This window comes from Loxodonta africana, chromosome 5, assembly GCF_030014295.1.
Source record: "Loxodonta africana isolate mLoxAfr1 chromosome 5, mLoxAfr1.hap2, whole genome shotgun sequence".
Taxonomy (NCBI): domain Eukaryota; kingdom Metazoa; phylum Chordata; class Mammalia; order Proboscidea; family Elephantidae; genus Loxodonta; species Loxodonta africana.
Genome location: NC_087346.1, coordinates 81,014,057 through 81,034,491, shown reverse-complemented (window position 1 = coordinate 81,034,491; position 20,435 = coordinate 81,014,057). Strand labels below are relative to the sequence as shown.

Sequence of the window (20,435 nt, the reverse complement as noted above, 5' to 3'; positions counted from 1 at the left end):
ATCACTTATTTGTACACTGTTATAAAGGAGACACTTAGTAATTACTTAATTTCTTTGAAATTAGTTGGGGAAGTATTCCTTTCCCAATTGTACAGATAGAATTCCAATCCTTGGGTTAGTAGAATAAGTTTTTCATTGGCCAGAGAAGAATGGCAAACCCATATGATCTTGTAACTGGACTGTTCCAGGTCTGCTCAGCATGACCATAGTGGCACAAAACAGGCAAAAGCAAAAGAAGAAGCTTTATTTAGTTGGGCAAGCAAAGGAGCATACCAGGACTTGGCGTCACAGAGATGGCTCCCTGAACGGTGGCCAAAACAGTATTTATTAGGGGAAGGATCCTGGAGAAAGGAGCAAGGTCGTTGATTGGTCTGGCCTGAAAAAGATGTTCCTGGGACAGTTCTGTTATCTGCTCTTGCTCAGTCCAAAACGGGAGCGTCTCTCAAACCGGATCTTAGGCTTGGACCCCTCATTAGTGAAAGCCTTCGGTCAATCTTGGGCTGCTAAAATTTGGTTCCATCCGGCGGGAGAAAAGTTCCAGGGTCGCCCAGAGGACGGGTTGATGGTTTTGCGTGTGTCAGGTGGGTCAGATTTGGTCTTAACTGGTTCTGTGGTCTGCAGACATCAGCCTCTTGTTTTTCTTATCTTGGGCGGAAAGTTGGCAATTGCCTAAAAAACATCTGGAGAAACCAGTTAGGAGGTGAGGTGGCTCATGCTACTCTACTCACAAGTTGCGGGTTGATAATGGTACCTGGAGGCCAGGGTCTCAATCTGGCAAACACATATACATATATAGGTGTTATATATGTATATATAGACTATGTGTGTGTGACATATGTATGCATGCATTTATATACACTCACTTTAAAAAAAAAAAACCCACTGCCATCGAGTCCATTCTGACCCATAACAACCCTACAGGACAGAGTAGAACTGCCCCATCGAGTGGATTTGAACTGCCAACCTTTTGGTTAACAGCCATAGCACTTAACCACTACTCCACCAGGGTTTCCATACATACACACACTTACACACCAAAAATAAGTTCACAAAACAATACTTACCTTTCCTATGTATGGTGTGTTCTGATATTTTATTTTCTATCCTATCTTATCCTATTCCATTCCACCTTTTTTTTTTTTTTTTCAGTATTGGCCACAACCCAATAAAGTTTGATTTCATGATGAATTTTGACTTGTAGTTTAAAAACACTGCTCTAGTTCTTTAATTAAAGAGCTAGGTTTTGACATTCCACGTTGGAGTCCATATTCTAACTAGTACTACAGCCAGAATGCTCCTTAGAAGCAAGGATGGTGAGACTTTGTCTTGCTTACTTTGGACACATCATCAGGAAAGATCAATCACTAGAAAAGGACATCATGTTTGGTAAAGTGAAGGGTCAGCAAAAATGAAGGAAACTCTCCACATGATGGATTGACACAGTAGCTGCAATAATGGGCTCAAACATTTGAACAATTGTGAGGACCTGTCAATGTTTCGTTCGTTCTGTTATATGTAAGGTCCCCATGTGCCCACTCAAGGGCAACTAACAACAGCAACAAAATACTTGGAGTCAGTACGGCCAGCTGGAGAGTTAATGCTCCTTACCTGTAATCTGCCTTCAATCTCCATCCCTGACCTGACGTCACACCAAGTAGGATGATGTACGCCTTGTTGAGATTCTATGTCCTTCTCAGCTGGTGGCTTCTACTTATATTCACTGCTCTTTTGCTTCCTCCATGTACATCTTAACTGGGTCACAAATGCAAACTGAATTGAGATCTTTCTAGGAAGGCTTGAAAAAAGCAAAAGCATTCACATTCGGTGGACTTAGTGTTTTTGTACTTATTTCTTCTTTCCCTGTGGCTCTATTCCTTATCCCTGTAGGTGCTGGCTTTAGCCCAATGTGCTTTTGAGAAGACAGCCTTGGGTTACATCTCAACTATAACTGTGTGATGCTGAGTCTGCTCAGCTTCCTCCCCTGCAAAATGAAGGCAATAACCCCCACCTCACAGGACTCTTGAAAAGAGTAAATCACACTGGTAATAGACTCCAGCATGGATTCTGACTCAGAATTGAAGCCTAATAAATAAACCTTACTTATCTTCCCTTTCTTTGGTGCTTAACCTCCAGAGCACACATTGTTTCCAAACAGCTGTGGCCATAATCCTTGAGTTAACAAGCAACCCATTAAGGACACACCAAGAAGCCAGAATCCTCCCCTACTTTCCCACCTCCCTTTTTCCACTCCACCCCCCTCCCTGCTTCCCACCCCCACAGAATCACAACCCAAAGCTTGGGTGCAGATAGCTAGTTAAGAAAAAAGTTTGACATGATAGACACAAGCTGCATTTTCCACTCATGGTAACAAATAAAAGGAAATCAAATAACAAAACCACAATGTTTATCAAGTGACATAAAATGGTAAAATATACAAAGCATTTGGTTATTGGGGACCTGGCCTAACAGCTTATCTAGAAAAGAAAACAGGGAAAAGAAATAAACTTAGTATGTAAACTTGTGGAGTATAATTTCTTCACAGAGGCAAACACAACATGGAGATTATACCAGAATCCAACACTGTAGTGAGAAGCAGTAAAACCTGAAAGCAGAGTTGGAACAATCAGCTCTTGCTTATCAACAGTGCTGGAAAACCAGTATTCTTTTCCCAGTAATTCCAGGGATGAGGATAGGATCTATTAGAGAATTAAAAAAAAAAAAAAATAAGGAGCAGTTTACGCATACCTCCATCAAGATGACGGTGAAACTGCACTGTGATTATTTATCTCTGTTTACCTTTATAGGTCAGAATGCAAAAAAGCCATCCTATTTCCTGTTGTCATTCATGCCTCTAGAAAAATGTCTGACAGCGTAGGTGCTGAATAAACATTTGTCAAATATTAATTGTATGAAAAGGAACAGCAATGCAGCTGGTCCTGGGATGCAATGATGCAGTTTGGGGCTGAGGATAAGGCACCTAGCCAACAGAAACTTGGTTGAGCAAACAATGACACTGTTTTCCCAACTCCTGGTCTTATTTAGGCTCAGAGATTTCACCAAGTTATTCACAGACATTATAACACACTCATGTCATTTTCCTCTTCGGTGCGTTGTGGGATTTTTGAGTTAGCAGCTCATTGGTAAATATTAGAGAATCTGCTAAGGGTTACCTTCACCCGTCCACCCACATTCTCCAATCACAGATGCTATAATGTGTGCTTGTTAAACATTATTTGATTGTATATATTCACATTCAACATATAACATTTGTTGCTGTTGTCATTGTTGTGAACAACTGAATCAGTTCCAACTCCTAGTGACGCTATAATACAGAGTAGAACAGCTCCATAGGGTTTCCTAGGTTGTAATCTTTACGGAGAACGTATGTGAAATACAAATAAATACGTCATCCTTTCTCCATAATTCTACCATAATTTCTACCACATCTAACTGGATCTCATATTTCTTTAATAACCTCAACTTCTGCAAATGTCAATCAAAAAACTAGCTCAGTCACACATCAGCAAAGCCAGCCATTGGAAAGCAGTATCATTCAGTATTCTCTACAATCAATATTACCTGAGTATATACGAACAAAGCCTAGAAGGGAAAAATAAAGACAGCAAAAAGATTTGCTCAAAAAATTGGGAGACAGAGAACACTGGAAAATACTGTGGGCAGCATGCTCAAAATCAAGTATTTATGATGACTCATAATTTTCCTAGTTGACATCTGTATCTCTATGCTATGCATAATTTTCCTTTGCAGTTTATTCACTCTTCTTGCAAACTTCCTAAATTTTGTTTCCATAATAACAAAGTCATCATGGTGTTTTCATCTTCAAAATACAATTTTATATTATTATGTCTAAGAGAAGGTTTCTCATTTCCTTATTCTTTTGCAATTTTGGCAATCCTGCATTTCCTCTTGTTACATTACATGATCATGAGGTAATTTATTTAGCAAGTACCACTTCCAAAAAGTTCAGGAAACAATCAAGAGAAAATAAAAATCCAAAGCAATTTATAAAAACATTTTTTAAAAAATCACTAAGTACTCAAAAAAAATACTGTCAAAATCAGACATATTGGTTGGTGCTCAGTATTAAGGGAGGCCCTGAGTGCCACAAATGGTTAGCCAAAAAATTGGCAGTTCAAACCTACCCAGAGGCACCTTAGAAGACAGACCTGGTCATCTGCTTCCGAAAGGTCACAGTCTTGAAAACCCAACGGAGCAGTTCTACTCTGCACACATGGAGTCGCCATGAGTCGGAATTGATTTGATGCCATCTAACAACAATAAGGAAACCCTGGTGGCATAGTGGTTAAGAGCTATGGTTGCTAACCAAAAGGTCGGTAGTTCAAATCCACCAGGTGCTCCTTGGAAACCCTATGGAGCAGTTCTACTCTGGCCTATAGGGTTGCTATGAGTTGGAATCGACTCAACTGCAGTGGTTTTTTTTTTTTTTTTTTTTTTTTAATATAACAACAACAAGCTCAGTGTTAACTGAAATTGTTTTAAATATTTGTAGACTGTTCCTATCATTAGATTAGCATTCTAGGAACAGAAAAATAAATGATCTAGTATCAGGAAGATCATAGACAGGTTAAATGCTCAGAGACTAGGTGAATTTCACATTAGCAGTTGGATTTTATACAACGTTGTCATTGTTAGCTGTTGTCAAATCAGCCCTGACTCATAGGGCTCCCAACTCATGGTGGTCCCGTGCACAGTGGACTATTGTAATCCATAGAGTTTTCATTGGCTGATTTTTGGGAGTAGATCTCTAGGCCTCTCTTCCTAATTTGTCTTAGTCTGAAAACTGCTGATATCTATTCAGTATCAAAGCAATACACAAACCTCCACTGATAGATGGATGGTGGCTGAGCTGGAGGTACATTGGCGAGGAATCCAACCCACGTCTCCTACACGTAAGGAGAGAATTCTACTACTGAACCACTACTGCTCTCTTACACAGCTTTACATCTGTTAAACCTATCACGGTGCCTTATACACATTGTTATTGTTGTCGTGTGCCATTGAGTAGGCTCTGACTCATAGAGACCCTATAGAACAGAGTAGAACTGCCCCATAAGGTTTCATAGGCTGTCATCTTTAAAAAAGCAGACCGAGGACCGGAGGATAGAGAGAGTTGGAAGCTGGCAAAATTGTCACGAAAGGAGAGACTGGAAGGGCTGACTCATTAGGGAGAGAGCAAGTGGGAGTATGGAGTAAGGTGTATATAAACTTATATGTGACAGTCTGACTTGATTTGTAAACGTTTACTTGAAGCTCAATAAAAGCTAAAAAAAAAAACAAGTATTCATGATCTTTAATATGTGCAAATAGTCTTTTACTATTTTTTTACTTAGTATTTTTCCTTAAATAGACTGACTTTTTAAACATAAGTTTACATTAAAAGAAAGTTTTAATATTGCTACCATAAATGGAAAACTATTATTTTTCTACTAGAAATTGAAATAAAAGCCTAACAACTAAAAAAAAAAAAAAAAGCAGACCGACAGGTCTTTTCACCTGCAGAGTCGCTGGGTAGGTTCAAACTGACCTCTCGGTTAGCAACCAAGAGTGGCTAACCATTGTAAAACCAAGGCTCCTTCCTTATACATAGATGAATAAAAACAAATGTACAGAGTGAATAGCTATTACGCACTCTCTTTCTGCCCAGTCCTTGTACCCTTAATTTGCTGGACCCTCCCATCTACTAATAGGTAGATGGTCCATAAAAGCCAGTCGTGGATACTCCAGCACCATTTGTGGCAGTCAACCTGGACCTCCCTTGCTTTTCATGCTTGCTACATTCTGCTCCTTAACTGGACAGTTAAGGATCCCTGGCTTGGCCTGTATTTGCAAGTCCTACCTTCATCCTTTGGGCTTGTTGGCAGACCTTGACCTAAGAACTCTGTAAGAATTGGCAGCCCTAGCTCTTACTCTAAAATTCGAGTTCTGGCTCTGGCCCACCTGTCTTATCTGGGTTTACCTATGACCGCCGAGAGGCTTTTACAGGTTCTGAGTAGTCAAAACAGGAAAAAGTGGGGAAATCCAGGCTGCTGCAGTGCTTCAAGGACAGTTTCCTGCTGTCCTGGCCTAAGGACACATTGGTTATGAAACGGTGGCCAGAAATTATTTATTCATGCATTATTTCAACAAATATTTATTGAATGCTTATGAACCAGATTCATACTGGAGACTGGAGGACGCAAAGAGAAATGAGATGGGACACTTTCATTGTAGAGTATATAATCCAGCATGGGATATATAAACTAATGACACCCCCCACCTCAAGGTAATTCCTTAGAATGAGTTACAGGCTTTCCAATAGGGATAACATTTGAAATGGCTCCTGAGTGACAAGGTGCACCTGGCTTCTGGTGACTGGGCCATGCATATCATTCTGTTCAATCTCTGTTACTCCCTGTCTCAGTGTTAAGTTCTAGCTATAATGAACGGCTTATTTTTGTTCCCATATTCCCACATTCTTTCCAGCTTCCATGCCTTTGCTCACTCCATCCTGTCTTTTTGGAATGGGCCCCCTATCCACTTACCTTAGGTAGCACCCTCTTTTAGAAAGTTTTCTCTGACAGCTACTACCATTCCAAGAAAAGGGACCAGGTGCCTTCCTCTTCTGAGTTTCTATAATATCCTATACATTACCAAGTATCGTGGACCTCCAGACAACTTCGTAACTTTCTGCTTCTATTTCCACCTACCCTCATAGATTGTGAGATCAGTGGTGGCAGGGTCTGTCATTTGCCTCTTTGTTATCCTAGCACCTAATTTAGTTTCTAGTTTATGAGTGGTAGAAAAATGAGGAATGGGTAGGTGGATTAACAATAGAGCAAAAAGCACAGCTTGTGATGAAAAGTTTTCTCTAACAAAAGTGTAGAGGACGGATTACATTAGGGAAGACACTTTCAATTAGAAAAAGACAGACTCCTAATTAAAAAAAAATTTTTTAAAAAAGAGGAAATTTGTTGGTCAACAAAACTGAAAAGTCCATCAATAAATCAGAGCCAACTGGGGACCTAGGTACTCAAACAATATCCTCAGTAATTTGTCCCATTTTATGTCTTACCTGTGGTTTCCTCTCAGTCAGCTTCATTCTCAGGCAGACTCTCCTCAGTCATTGGCAACAAGTTAAGCCTTCATTCTACCAGTTTAGCAACCCCAGGAAGAATTAAGGGACTCTTTTCCAGTTGCTCCAGCCAGCAAAAACTCTAGAGATTGTTTCTGATTTGGCTAGGCTTAGGTCACTGCCCACCTCTTAAACAATGAGCATGTTTGGGGGTGGGCCCACCCATACCCCATGGACTGAGAGCAGGGAGGAGCAGCACCCAAAGGAAATCTAGGAGCCAAATATGCATCTGGGGAGACTGAATGGTGGTTGTCCCTGATCCTGGCATAGACCAACGCCCTCGAACTATAGAGGTGGATAGATTTAGGACTCGTTCAGACATCTACATTCTTCTTCTCTCAGAGTCAGGGTCATTGCATGAGAGGGGATACCTTCAGGGAAATAGGGACGGCAGTTGTGATACAACAAGTTTGCAAAACAAGCTAGGGTTAGAGAAGAGCTACCTGCCCTTTGCTGCCTGCCAGTCAGCACGGTTAGTTCTCAGCAGAGCAGTGTCTCAGCCTAGCTCCCACAAAAAGTGGAGCCTGAGTCGTGAGCCTGCCATGCATTTGTTTATTTGGGGAAGTGTTCCCAAAGTACAGGACTGGAGAACCAGGAAAGACGAAATAGGAAAAAGAGTGTGGACAACTGGGGTTCATTCCTCCTGAGGACCCTCTGAGAACTCATGTTAAATGTGCTTAGAATTATCTTCCTAAAACATGATAGCCTACCTACCTACCTGTTGTCCTCAAGTTGACTCTGACTCATGGTGACCCTGTGTGTGTCAGAGTAGCACTGTGCTCCATGTGGTTTTCAATGGCTGATTTTTTAGAAATAGATTGCCAGGCCTTTCTTCCAAGGCATCTCTGAGTAGATTCAAACTTCCAACATTTTGGTTGGCAGCCAAGTGCATTAACAGTTTGTGCCACCCAGGGACTCCAAAACATGAAAGAGGGGGCACTTATGCATTGGTTCCTGTCCCCCATTGAGCAAGAGTTTTTTCCATGGCAGCAACAGGGAAGCATTGAGGCAGAAAGTGAAAGATACCTGGTGCAGCTGAGGTGAGGGTCTATTAGGATACAACTTCATACAGCTGGTTGCTGTAGCAATGACAGGCAAAAGGATGGGCTACGAGATGTGAGGTAATGTACAATAGGTATCCAATACAAGCATTAACCCTGAATTTTACTACTTGTCAGTTCTAAAGGATTCCATAATGATTATAGGACAAAACGATATTTAACCACCAAAGCTTCCATTTAAAAAAAGTTCTTTCATTTCTTTAACGGTTATTGCTTGCATGCATTTAAAGGCTGTGCACAAAAACCAGGCATTGAGCTCCTGCAAATGTAATTGGCTTGGATATACTTGTTAAGAGACTGAATTTGTTTATTGTACTAGGCAACAGCATTCCAGCACTTATCGACGCTTCTGAATTCGGATGAATAGTGATTTTTTTCATGGATTTAAGTAGCATATTAAGGAGGAAAAAAAATCACTTTCCTGTTAAGTTATTTTCAAAAACAAGCGATTTTGATTAAGTCAAGTTCTACATAATCTACAAATACAGGGCTGCTTCTTGACATGTTTCATTTTGCAGTTCCTGTAATAAATTGGAGGTCTACTCTCTCTGTGTATTTTCATTTACGTCAGTTTTTGGTTGAATCTGGAGACCATTGCAGCAAACGCTTTCTGCTTTTCCTCAATTACCAGAAATGGATGAGTGGTTTGGATTGCGTGACCAATGCTGATGGCCGAATGTGTAACTTGATGAAACACGATGAAGTGTCCAGATTGAGGCAGCAGAAAATCATGATCTACATTTGAACAAATATGAACTCAACAAAAATTCAATTCCCTTTTTAGGATGCTACAAGTAAAGCATGCATGTCTATTGATAAAATATGGGCTGTGATCTAATTTGATTCATAAAGAAAAACTTTTAAAAAAAATAAACTTTATTTTTGAATAGTTTTTAAAACGTACAAAATTTGCAAAGATAGTGTCATTTCTATACACCCTTCACTCAAGCTCAGAAAATAACATTTGTGCATTACTGTTAACTAAAGTCCAAACTTTACTTGGATTTCAGAAGTTTTGCCATTAATATCCTCTTTTTGTTCCAGGACCCAATCCAGATACCACATTGCATTTAGTTGTCATGTCTCCTTCGGAAACCCTGGTGGTGTACTGGTTAAGTGCTACAGCTGCTAACCCAAGGGTCAGCAGTTTGAATCTGCCAGGTGCTCCTTGGAAACTCTATGGGGCAGTTCTACTCTGTCCTGTAGGGCCACTATGAGTCTGAATCGACTCAGTGGCACTGGGCTGGGTTTCCTCTGGATTGTGAGAGTTTTTCAGTCTTTCCTTATTTTTCATGACCTTGAAAATTTTGAGGGGTACTGCTAAGCTATTTAACATTCCTCAACTTAGGGTGGAAGAATGTTTTTTTCTTACAGTTACAGTGAGGATATGGATTTTGGAAAGAATACCACAGAGGTGGAGGTGCCCGTCTCACCACATCTTAACAGGGGGTACAGGATATCCAGATGACTTCACACTGCTCATGTTAACCTTCATCATTTGCTTAAGGCAAGATTTGCCTAGTTTTTTTTTTTTTTTTTCATGGCAAAGTCATTATTTTTCAGATTTGGACACTTTTAAAAATATAAATGCCACAGGAGAGAATTTTACTGTTACGCTAGTGAAACAAAACTAAGGAGATTTATGAGTATTTTGCTGTGTTTGCATTTCAAAATAAGTAATATTGAACCATTCAACTAGGGGGATAACAAACAGGTGTTCAAAAATCACTATTCTCTTGAAATTATTAAGCATGTATTACAGGACATTTTTATTATTGCATAATGGTGAAGAGCCATTCTCTCCAGGTTTGATTTCCAGGCACGACATGGTGTGACTTTAGGAATGTTATTTAATCTCTGTTTGCCTCAGTTTCCTTATTTATAATCTGAAGATAACAATGCTATCTACCTCGCGGGGCTCTTTTGAAGACTGGATGAGTCAATATTTCTAAGAAGAAAAGCAACTCACACTTAGCCCTTAGTAAGTACTCTGCACCTTGGGGTGGGCACAGAAAGGTTTAGTAACTTACGCATGGTATGAGGCAATTAAGTAAAGGAAGTGGTATGTTTTATACTTTCCAGAATTCTGTAAGCTCATATACGTTGTCAGCTACTATCTTTGTTAAACAAAGAAGCATATTTTCCATGACCTACTGAACTTTGTTCCATAGATAGAAGTTAAGATAGTGTATAAAGATTCTCTTCATCCTTTTCTGACTTTTAGAAACTTTATAAAATGAGTATGGATTACATTTTTAATTAAAAAGCAAAACAACACACTTTTCAAATTTAAGGAACAACTTTCGTATTTCTGGGTCAGTTTCCCAGCAAACCCCAGATAAAGAGTGATAAAAGGAGTAACCACACAAGCTCTAAATTATTCATGAGCTAACCCTGTATTTTACACACTTTAGTTTCTTATTTCCTACTCCTTAATGCAAAATTTGAGGCGTCCCAGGGTGCTGCAAATGGTTAAGTGCTTGATGACTAGTTGAAAGTTTGACCATTCAAACCCACCCAGAGGTGCCTGAGAAGACAGGCCTGGCAATCTGCTTTCGAAAGTTCAACTAACAACAACAATACAAACTTTAATCTCCCTTTAACTTCCTTGGCTTTTCTCTTAGGAGCATGCTGATAAAAACTGAAGTATTTTTTAGAGGCAGTCATTTTGTAAATCTTTTTCAATAAATAAGATGGAGAGTAATTCTAAATCCCTTTTTATAGTTGAAGCAATTGAAATTACAACTACATAATAAATCCATGATAGATCTCAGCAGTTTGAAAAAATGTGTATAAATTCACATTTCCTAAAAAAAAAAAAAAAAATTCACATTTCCTAGTAAAGTACAAATGTGCCTTCCTTTTAAAAAGCCTAATACAGAAAAATTTAAATGTGAAAAGAAAAAATGGGAGAGTGTACCTTTCCGTTACTTTTTTTTTTTTCCTTTATAAAAGGATTCATAATAAGTTGAGTTTGTTTAGTCAATGTTGAGAAAAGCTATCTCTATTTTATTTATTTAACAAACATTTATAAGCTGCTTAATCTATTGTTAACTCATTTCTCATAACAAACTTGGGGTAAGAAGAGGTTTAATAGCTTGCCTGTGATACACAGCAACTAAAAGCAACCCGCTACGTTAGATGCCTGGCAGCTGGCTAAGGTGCGCACGCTCTTACTTGCTGAGCTGAGCGGCCTAGAGCAGATGGGGGACACTGGTCCCCACGGCAGAGGCCGTTCCTTTCTCTTTTCATTCTTCCTAGAGTATACCACGCCTCCTTGAGGTCTTACTTCAACCTGGAGAATTACATTTAAACCCTCTAAAACGTACTGTTGAATCAAAGTTCTCTAAAAAAAAAAAAAAAAAGTGGTAAAGACGTCAGGTTAAAAGACTTTGAAAAGCCTGATCAAGAAACAGACGCATAGCATTGTCTCTAGAGAACCAACACTGAACAGAAGAACATCCTGTAATAAATAAAATGGAGTTTCTTAACATGTGATTTGGTGTTTGACTTTTCATCCTCACACATCCGTTTGCTGCTTAAAGAGTAAGGGCGCTACACACACCAGGTACCCACCCAGCGTCCATGTACTAGTCTGTCCAAAGGCAGAAGCAGAAAATAAGCCCTCCGCAGCTGCAGAGTGACCGCCAGCCAGCACTTCATAGGTCAAACCTAAACTCCTCACACATGGAGAAGGTGATACTCAGCAAATTTTGGAAGTTTCAACGTATCAAAGGGAAGAAAAAAAGCTATGCAGGAAAGAAGAGCTCATGTTACTGCTCTCACTTTCATTGACCTTAACACCGGATTCAACTGACCTATGTATGTTTCCACCAAATGGAAAAAAAAAAAAAAGAGAGGTATTACAAGTTTTAGGATATACAATAAAAAGGACAAGGCAAACATTTTTCCCTGGAATCTGAGATGACGCTTTATTTTTGACTGAGAATATTCATTTAAGACGTATATGAAATATACAAAACCGAAAATCAAATAGATGATAAAATCCAAGCCAAACCCCATTGCCTTGAGTCAATTCCCACTGATACGGACCCTCCAGAACAGAGTAGAACTGCCCCATACGGTTTCCAAGGCTGTAAATCTTTAGAGAAGCAGACTGCCTACTCTTTCTCCCCTGGAGCTAGCGCTTTAACCACTGCACCACCAGTGCTCCTAGATAGACGATAGATAAGCGAAATCACCCCTCTCCCCAACCACCAAAGTCGCCTAATTCCCCCAGTTCTGATCACTAAAGAGATACGACTCTTTCCCTCTAAAGACGTTGTTTCGTCCCTGTGGTGGGTCGCACTAGCCTGCCCCCGGTATTTTCCCCCCTTCCCGCCCGTTGCCTACGGCTCCCAACAAAACCACCGCAGCCTGAGACTCTGTCAGGTTTTGGCGGTTTGGGGAAGGAAGGTTACCCCAGAGGCTACTGGAGTTACTCAGGAGGGTGATGCGGCGGTGGCAACCGGTGGGTTAGCCACCCTACTCCACCCCGGGAGGCGGACAGGCTCCTTCCTTCCGCAACCAGAGAACAAAGCAAGAGACCTGGGGATTTCCCTGGCCCTGGGACACCCAACTTTCCAGCCCCGACCGTGGATAAAAGCAGTTCGCGGGGCTTGGAGCCGCACAGCCCGAATCACAGGCAAGCAGCCTTCCTCGAGCCACCTTCTCGCTCCAGGCACCGCCGCCCCGACTCTCCGAGCCGAGCACCATGGCCCGCACCGCGCTCCCCGCCGCTCCCCGTCTCCTCCGGGTGGCGCTGCTGCTTCTGCTCCTGGTCGCCGCCGGCCGGCGCGCAGCTGGTGAGCCTCGGCGGGACCCTGGGGCAGCCTTGGGCGGGTGGGTGACCCTGCGTGGAGACAACCCCTCTAAACGAGTCTCTCTTCTCTCCCAGGGGCGCCCATGGGCTCCGAACTGCGCTGCCAGTGCGTGAAGACCGTGCAGGGGATCCATCCCAAGAACATCGCAAGTGTGAAGGTGACGCCCCCGGGACCCCACTGCGCCGATACCGAAGTCATGTAAGTCTCGCCCCGCGCTGCTTCTGCCTCCATCCTGTCACCCCAACCCTCCAGTGCTCCCTGCACTGACTGCCTGGCCCCACCGCCCGCCTCACACGGATTCTCCTTCTCTCTGCAGAGCCACTCTCAAGAATGGGCAGGAGGTTTGTCTCAACCCCACAGCCCCCATGGTTATCAGACTCATCGAAAAGATACTAAACACGTGAGTTGTGGGATTTTATTTACAAGTGCCTACAGTCAGTGGTCACATCACAGATAGGAGCATTTGCTCCTGAAAATTGTATCATAGAAACCCAGGGGTTTGCTAAGGATTGAAAATAATTGTTTTTTTCACAATTAAATTTGTCATTGAGATCATTAATCTCTTCTGGTGCCAGAAGTTTATTTCCAGTGATTTCTATCCCCACTCCCCATCCCACTCTCTTTTAAATGAATGTGGATAAAAGTACTCTCATTAAAATTGTCATTGGGTTGGATAATTATGCCAAAAAGCTTTCCACCTGTTAAAGAACGAAGTTGCTTCCTCCCCGCCCCCCCCCCCCATTTGCTTCTGGACTTCAGACCTGCAAAATGAACCCTTGCTGTTCTGCAACAGAAGTCCTGAAGTTTAGTGGTGAAGAGCAGGGGCTTTGCAGTGACATTGCCTTGGAACAAATCTGGGTTCCATCACCTGTTACCTGGGTAATCCTGCAAAAATTAGCTGATTATTTGAGACTCAGGAAAACAGGGAAAATTATAGTAGCTGCTTCATGCAGTTGCTCTGGGACTTCAATAAGGCTGGGTGTAACAATGAGAGAATGCCACATTTTGGCTGTTTGTAGCCAATAATACAGCAGAGACCTCAGCTCCCACCCCATCCCCAGACAAAGAGCATCCAAGCACCTAAAGGTCTCTGCCACACAGGGCCATGGTTCTAAGCACTAGCCACTTGTTGCCAGTCTGCAGGGAAACTCTGCATTCAGAAAACTCTGAAGCCTAAGGGGTGAGGCAGGGAAAGAGGGCTGGACCATCAGCTTTCCTGAGCAGCCACTGAAGACAACCATTTTTCTCATTGTAGTGACAGTTCCAACTGACCCTGGGGACAGAAGGAAGCTTATTGGTGATTCTTCTGGAAGCAAACCCTGCCCTTCCAGGAACTGAAGACGAAGAAGAGAAACAGTTCTGAGGATACCTGATCTGGGCTTCTGTTGCAGCATCTCTTATGGCAGTTCTTCTATTTATTTATTTATTTATTTTGAGAGCATCTCTGTTAACACGGTACATGTAAAATAATTAAGGTTGTGGCTAAATCTATTTACATACTTTACTGTTACATTTATTGCTCGCTTTATGTCAAATCAAAGTAAGTTCAGTCCTGCTTCTTATTTAATTTGAAGGTAAAAGGTTTTTGAATGTTGTCTAGTCATTAATATTTCTGGGGAGCCCACAACATGCCATCCACTGTGATGGAGGCTTGGGGGAACAAGCAAATAGATCATTGTCAAGGTACGGAGGAGAGGTGTGTTTACAAGTCTTTTCTAGTTAGAAGATCATTTGTTATTTATTGAAACCATTTTATGATATGTGGTAAACATCTCTCATGTTGAAGCTTTAAGAACTACAATGTTATAGATATGCCTTGGACATTTTATGTCTTCTTTGTAAGGCACAATGCCTTGTTTAGTGTTAATTATGCACTGTTTCTGTGTGTCCTAAATATTTATTGATGTTTTTACAAATAACATGAAAATAAAGTGTTTCAAAATAAAATGTTTGCTTCATTTTCTGAGGGGAAAAAAGAAGTCTACCTTTACTGAATAATTTGATATTTGCATCAATGTTTCTTGACTTTTAGTTTGCTATACAGATAGATTGAACTGTAAGTTATACCTCATTTCATCTGGTGATAGCTTGCACTTTCCTGGGCTCTCCTCGATTCAAGAATTTGCCTTTCCAAACTGTGGGCTGCCACTTGCATGAAAGTCACTGCCGTATATCGCTATTTTTTTTTTATAAGGAGCTCCTTGCTGCCTTGCTACTCAAGTTTAGATAGATAGGTAGGTAGATAGACAGACAGATAGATAGATATGTGCTGTCTAGTCAACCCTGAAACATGACAACCTTTTGTACAACAGAATTAAATGTTGTCCGGTCCTATGTTATCCTTACAATTGCCAGCATGTTTGAGCCTACGATAGCAACCAATGCTCCAATACATCTCACTAAGAGTTTCCCTTGTCCTTCACCAAATGTGATGTCCTCCTCTGAGCAATTCATTGACCTCTCCTGATGACATGGTCAAAATGAGCTAGTCAAATAACGGTCTCTTTTGATTCATAAGGTTTTCATTGGCTAATTTTTGACAGTAGATTGCTAGGTCTTTCTAGTCTGTCTTAGTCTGAAAACTCTACTGAAATTTACCCACCATGAATGACCCAGTATTTGGAAATACTGGTGACATAGCTTTCAGCATCATAGCAACACACAAGCCACCAGAGTATGACAAATTGACAAAACGGTGGTGGTACTCAAGTTGATCTTAAAAACACATACATTCTTACAGCTATTTTAACAAGGGCTCTTATTTGTTTTGCTAAAGGATTTTTCAAACACTTATTGACAATTTAATCAAGGTGGCAGAGAATCGTGGTAACATGGATTTTTCTTCAAAACTCAAATCATTTGTGTCTTCAGTAGAAGCAGGAAAAGTGAGTGGCTGAGTACTTCATTTACAAAAAGGTCTAATTAAGATTTAGGTCTATTTTCTGACCTTCGTATGTAAGTAACTATTACTGAGTTTAGTGTTATTCTAGTCCTTGTTACCAATTTATCAGGTGTAATGGTTTTAAGATTTGACTGCAGGATTTCCCACCCTTCTTAGTGCAATTTTTATGGAAACTGATAGGTTGTTTAGCCTAAGAAAGTCCTCTGAGTAGCTTAGTATCTAATGCTGCCCCAGGTGACAGCCCCACATCCAGCTTCCAAGACAAAAACAAGTGTTTTTATGTCAAGGTAAGAAAGATTCAACAGACTAAAAGAGACCACACTCCAAACCTAAAGAAGAGGAATGTTTGTGCCTGTGTGGGGTGTGTGCTTGTCTCTGATTCAGAACTTATTCCAGAAATCCTGAGCCCTAGGTAAAAGCCTCCACCAGGGGCAAAAGGGTAGGGTTAGCAACCTGAATATTTGAGATCAAGTTCTGGTTTGTCCCAAGTAGCAGGGTAAATAAGGGCAAGTAACAAACAATTTTCATGAGTGCTTTTTTGCACATAAAAAATAAAAAATAATAATCCCGTCATAACTCTGAGGTTGTTAGTTATGAATGATATAAGAAGGAAAGAAATGTGTGAACCGTGCATAAATGCAGACCATTCTGGGAGCTTCATAAATGCCAGTACTTACTCCATAACCCCAAGTCAGAGTACATTAAAAAATGTTTACAAGTAGGACCACAAAGCCTCCATAAAGCCACATCTCCACACCTGAGAGCAGTTCTTACCCTCAAACATTGTCTGGGCCTTGCTGCACTTGGCCACTTATCTCTTATCATTGTGGAACATGGAGCATAAAAAGGACAATTGGTTAAAGACTGTTACAGATTGAACTGTATCCCCCCAAAAGATTTATTGATGTCCTAGCTTCTGTACCTGGAATGCGACCTTTTTTGGGGGAAATGAAGTCTTTCTTTGAAGATATTATCAGTTAAGTCATACCGGAGTAGGATGTGCTCTGGTCCTAATCCCTTCTGAGTGGTGTCTTACAAAAGGAGAGAACAAACACAATGAGAGACACAGTGGAGGAAAACAGGTGCCACGTGACTGCAGAGGTAGATGCACCTATAAACAGCAAAGGAACTCCAAGGATTGCCTGCAGCCCCCAGAGGCTAGGAGAGAGGCACAGGATAGTTCCTCTCTCAAAGCCCGCTGAAGGAATTGATACAGCTGATACACTGATTTGGACTTCTAGCCTCCAGAAGTGTGAGAAAATGTATCTCTGTTCTTTAAAGTCATCCATTTAGGGTGTTTGGTTATGGCAGCCCTGGGAAACTAAGACAAAGACATAGGTTTCAAAGAATCATACTGATTCGGGGGCAAATTACAAAGTTATCATTTGTTGACTGTGTGAAATTGAGCAAGTTTCTTGACTCCATGAAAACTCATTTCCCCTACTATGTTGTTGTTGTTTGGTGCTGTCCAGTCAGTTCCTACTCATAGCTACCGTATGTACGACAGAACAAAACACTGCCTGCTCCTGTGCCATCCTCACAATCATTGCTATGCTTGAGCCCATTATTGGAGCCACTATGTCAACTCATCTCCTTGAGGGCTTTTTTCTTTTTTGCTGGCCCTCTACTTTACCAAGTGTGATGTCCTTCTCCAGGGACTGGTCCCCCCGATAACATGTCCAAAGTACATGACATGAAGTCTCGCCATCCTCACTTCCAAGGAGCATTCTGGCTGTACTTCTTCCAAGACAGGTTTCTTCATTCTTCTGGAAGTCCATGGTATATTCAATAGCCTTTGCCAACACCATAATCTGAAGGCATCAGTTCTTCAGTTTTCTGTACTCATTGTCCAGATCTTCCTTGCATATGAAAAAAAGGCACTTCAAAATACCACGGCTTGAGTTAGGTGCACCTTAGTCCTCAAAGTGACAACTTTGCTTTTTAACACTTGAAAAAGGTCTTCTGCAGCATATTTGTCCAATGCAATGCATCATTTGATTTCTTGACTGTTGCTTCCATGGGTGTTGATTGTGGACCCAGATAAAATGAAATCCTTGACAACTTTAATCTTTTCTCCTTTTATCTTGATGTTGCCTATTGATCTAGTTGTGAGGACTTTTGTTTTCTTTATGATGAGATGTAGCCCATACTGCAGGCTGTAGTCATTCTTTGATCTTCATCAGTAAGTGCTTCAAGTCCTCTTCACTTTCAGGAAGCAAGGTTGTGTCATCTGCATATCACGGGTTGTTAATGAGTCTTCCTCTAATCCTAATGCCATGTTCTTCATATAGTGCAGTGGCTCAAATGATTTGCTCAGCATACAGATTGAATAAGTATGATGAAAGGAAACAACCCTGACATACACTTCCTCATTTTAAGCTACGCAGTATCCCCTTGTTCTGTTTGAATGACTGCTTCTTAGTCTATGTACAGGTTCCACATGAGCACAATTAAGTGTTCTGGAATTCTCATTCTTTGCAATATTATTCTTAATTTGTTATTATCCACACAATTGAATGTCTTTGCCTAGTCAATAAAATACAGGTCAACATCTTTCTGGTATTCTCTGCTTTCAGCTAGGACCCATCTGACATCAGCAGTGATATCCCTCATTCCAAGTCCTCTTCTGAATCTGTCTTGAATTTCTGGCAGTTCCCTGCTGATGTACCGCTTCAACCGTTTTTGGATTATCTTCAGCATATCATACTTGTGTGTGATATTAATGATATTGTTTGATAATTTTCGTATTCTGTTGAATCACCTTTCTTTGGAATGGGCAGAAATATGGATTTCTTCCAGTCAGTTAAATAGGTAGCTGTTTTCCACATTTCTTGGCAAAGGTAAGTGAGTGTTTCCAGAGTTGCATTCATTTTTTGAAACATCTCAATTGGTATTCTGTCAATTTCTGGAGCGTTGTTTTTCCCCAATGTCTTTAGTGCTCTTTTTCCTTAAATACTATCGGCTCCTAATCATATGCCACCTCCTGAAATGGTTGAACATCGACCAATTCTTTTTGGTACAGTGACTCTCTGTTTTCCTTCCATCTTCCATTGATGCCTCCTCTGTTGTTCAGTACTATAGAATGAGGATAATAATAGAATATGCCTTCAGCAATTGTTACAAGAATTAAGTATGATTATGCAGAAAACATAATTAGCATGGCACCTGGGAACTATTGATGACTCCAGAAATCTGTATCTCGCCACTGGTCTTCAGGTCAACTCCAAGGATATCGTCTCAGAAGTAGATCAAGTGGATGAATATAGTGTAGCTTTCATACCAAATTGCCTCAAGATTTCAGAAATGAAAAGCAGGGGGCACAGTGGTTAAGAGCTCAGGTGCTAGCCAAAAGGCCAGCAGTTCAAATCCACCAGCCACTCCTTAGAAACCCTGTGGAGCAGTTCTACTCTGTCTCATAGGGTCACTATGAGTTGGAATCACTTGACTCAATGGTAATGGGTTGGGTCTTTTTTTAATTGTGAGTAATAGGGCAGGAAGTGAGATACAGGGTATGTGAAGTGTGGTCATCGGGTGAAGACTGTAGGAAAAGAATATTTTGTGACACATTATAACTTTGAGAGGTCATCACAGGAAGTAGTAATAACAACAGTGACTGAGATCTCCTGTGCAATATTACCAAAGGAGCCAGAGAAGAAAAGGGGGAAAGATGACTGACTGTACTCTGTCATTGTGAGCCTTTCTTTGCTAGTTCTCCTTGGATATCTTTTCAAGACTTCCCAAAATAATTGGAGGAACATTGGGAGACAGTGGAAGTGGCAAATCTGTAGTAGCACAGTAGGGGCAATCTAGAAAAACCAGCAATACAGTTTTTCTTTTCTTTGACTACCCAAAGAAGTAATAAAGAAAGGGATTATCCTATATTCACCATGTACCCTCCACTAACTACTGAGCTCACAGTTGCAATGGGCAATGTTCATACATGCTGACAGTTTCCCAACCCAAGTTCCCCTTTTTTCCTTCTGTGTCTGAGGGCTTTATCCATCTGGGGTGGCGTGTAGGGCATGGCAGAGAGAGTTTGCTCAATTTATAGGCAGGACGGCCTGGAATTTAAAGCCCTCAGGGTTAACCCTCAGCAAGAGGTAGGAGTTAGTGGATGTATAGCCTATTTTCCCAGTCTTTTGGCTAGGTCATTCTAGAAGTTCATATATATATACACACACACATATATTCTACTTTTCTCCTCATTGTATTCATAATGTCCCAATTTTCTTTTAAACCTTCAAACATATTTATAATAAACCAAAAAGCCAAACCCATTGTCACTGAGTCAATTCTGACTCATAGAGATCCTATAGAACAGAGTAGAACTTCCCCATAGAGTTTCCAAGGAGCATCTGGTGGATTCGAATTGCTGACATTTTGGTTAGCAGTCATAGCTCTTAACCATTATACCACCAAGGTTTCCATAGTGTAATAGCTCTTTTAAAAGCCCTGGTCTGGGTCTATTTCTATTGACTGATTTTTTTCCTGGTAAT

The 20,435-nt window shown here is 40.9% G+C and overlaps 1 protein-coding gene across 1 annotated transcript; it reads left to right on the top strand.

Moving 5' to 3' along the window:
• The first annotated feature begins 12,698 nt into the window (after positions 1-12,698).
• CXCL1 (C-X-C motif chemokine ligand 1) lies at positions 12,699-14,979 on the top strand. Its single transcript, XM_010594141.3, has 4 exons — positions 12,699-13,019; positions 13,112-13,235; positions 13,354-13,437; positions 14,293-14,979. The coding sequence occupies exons 1-4, from the start codon at positions 12,929-12,931 to the stop codon at positions 14,306-14,308; spliced, it is 315 nt and encodes a 104-aa protein (XP_010592443.1). The 5' UTR covers positions 12,699-12,928; the 3' UTR covers positions 14,309-14,979.
• Positions 14,980-20,435: the final 5,456 nt, after the last annotated feature.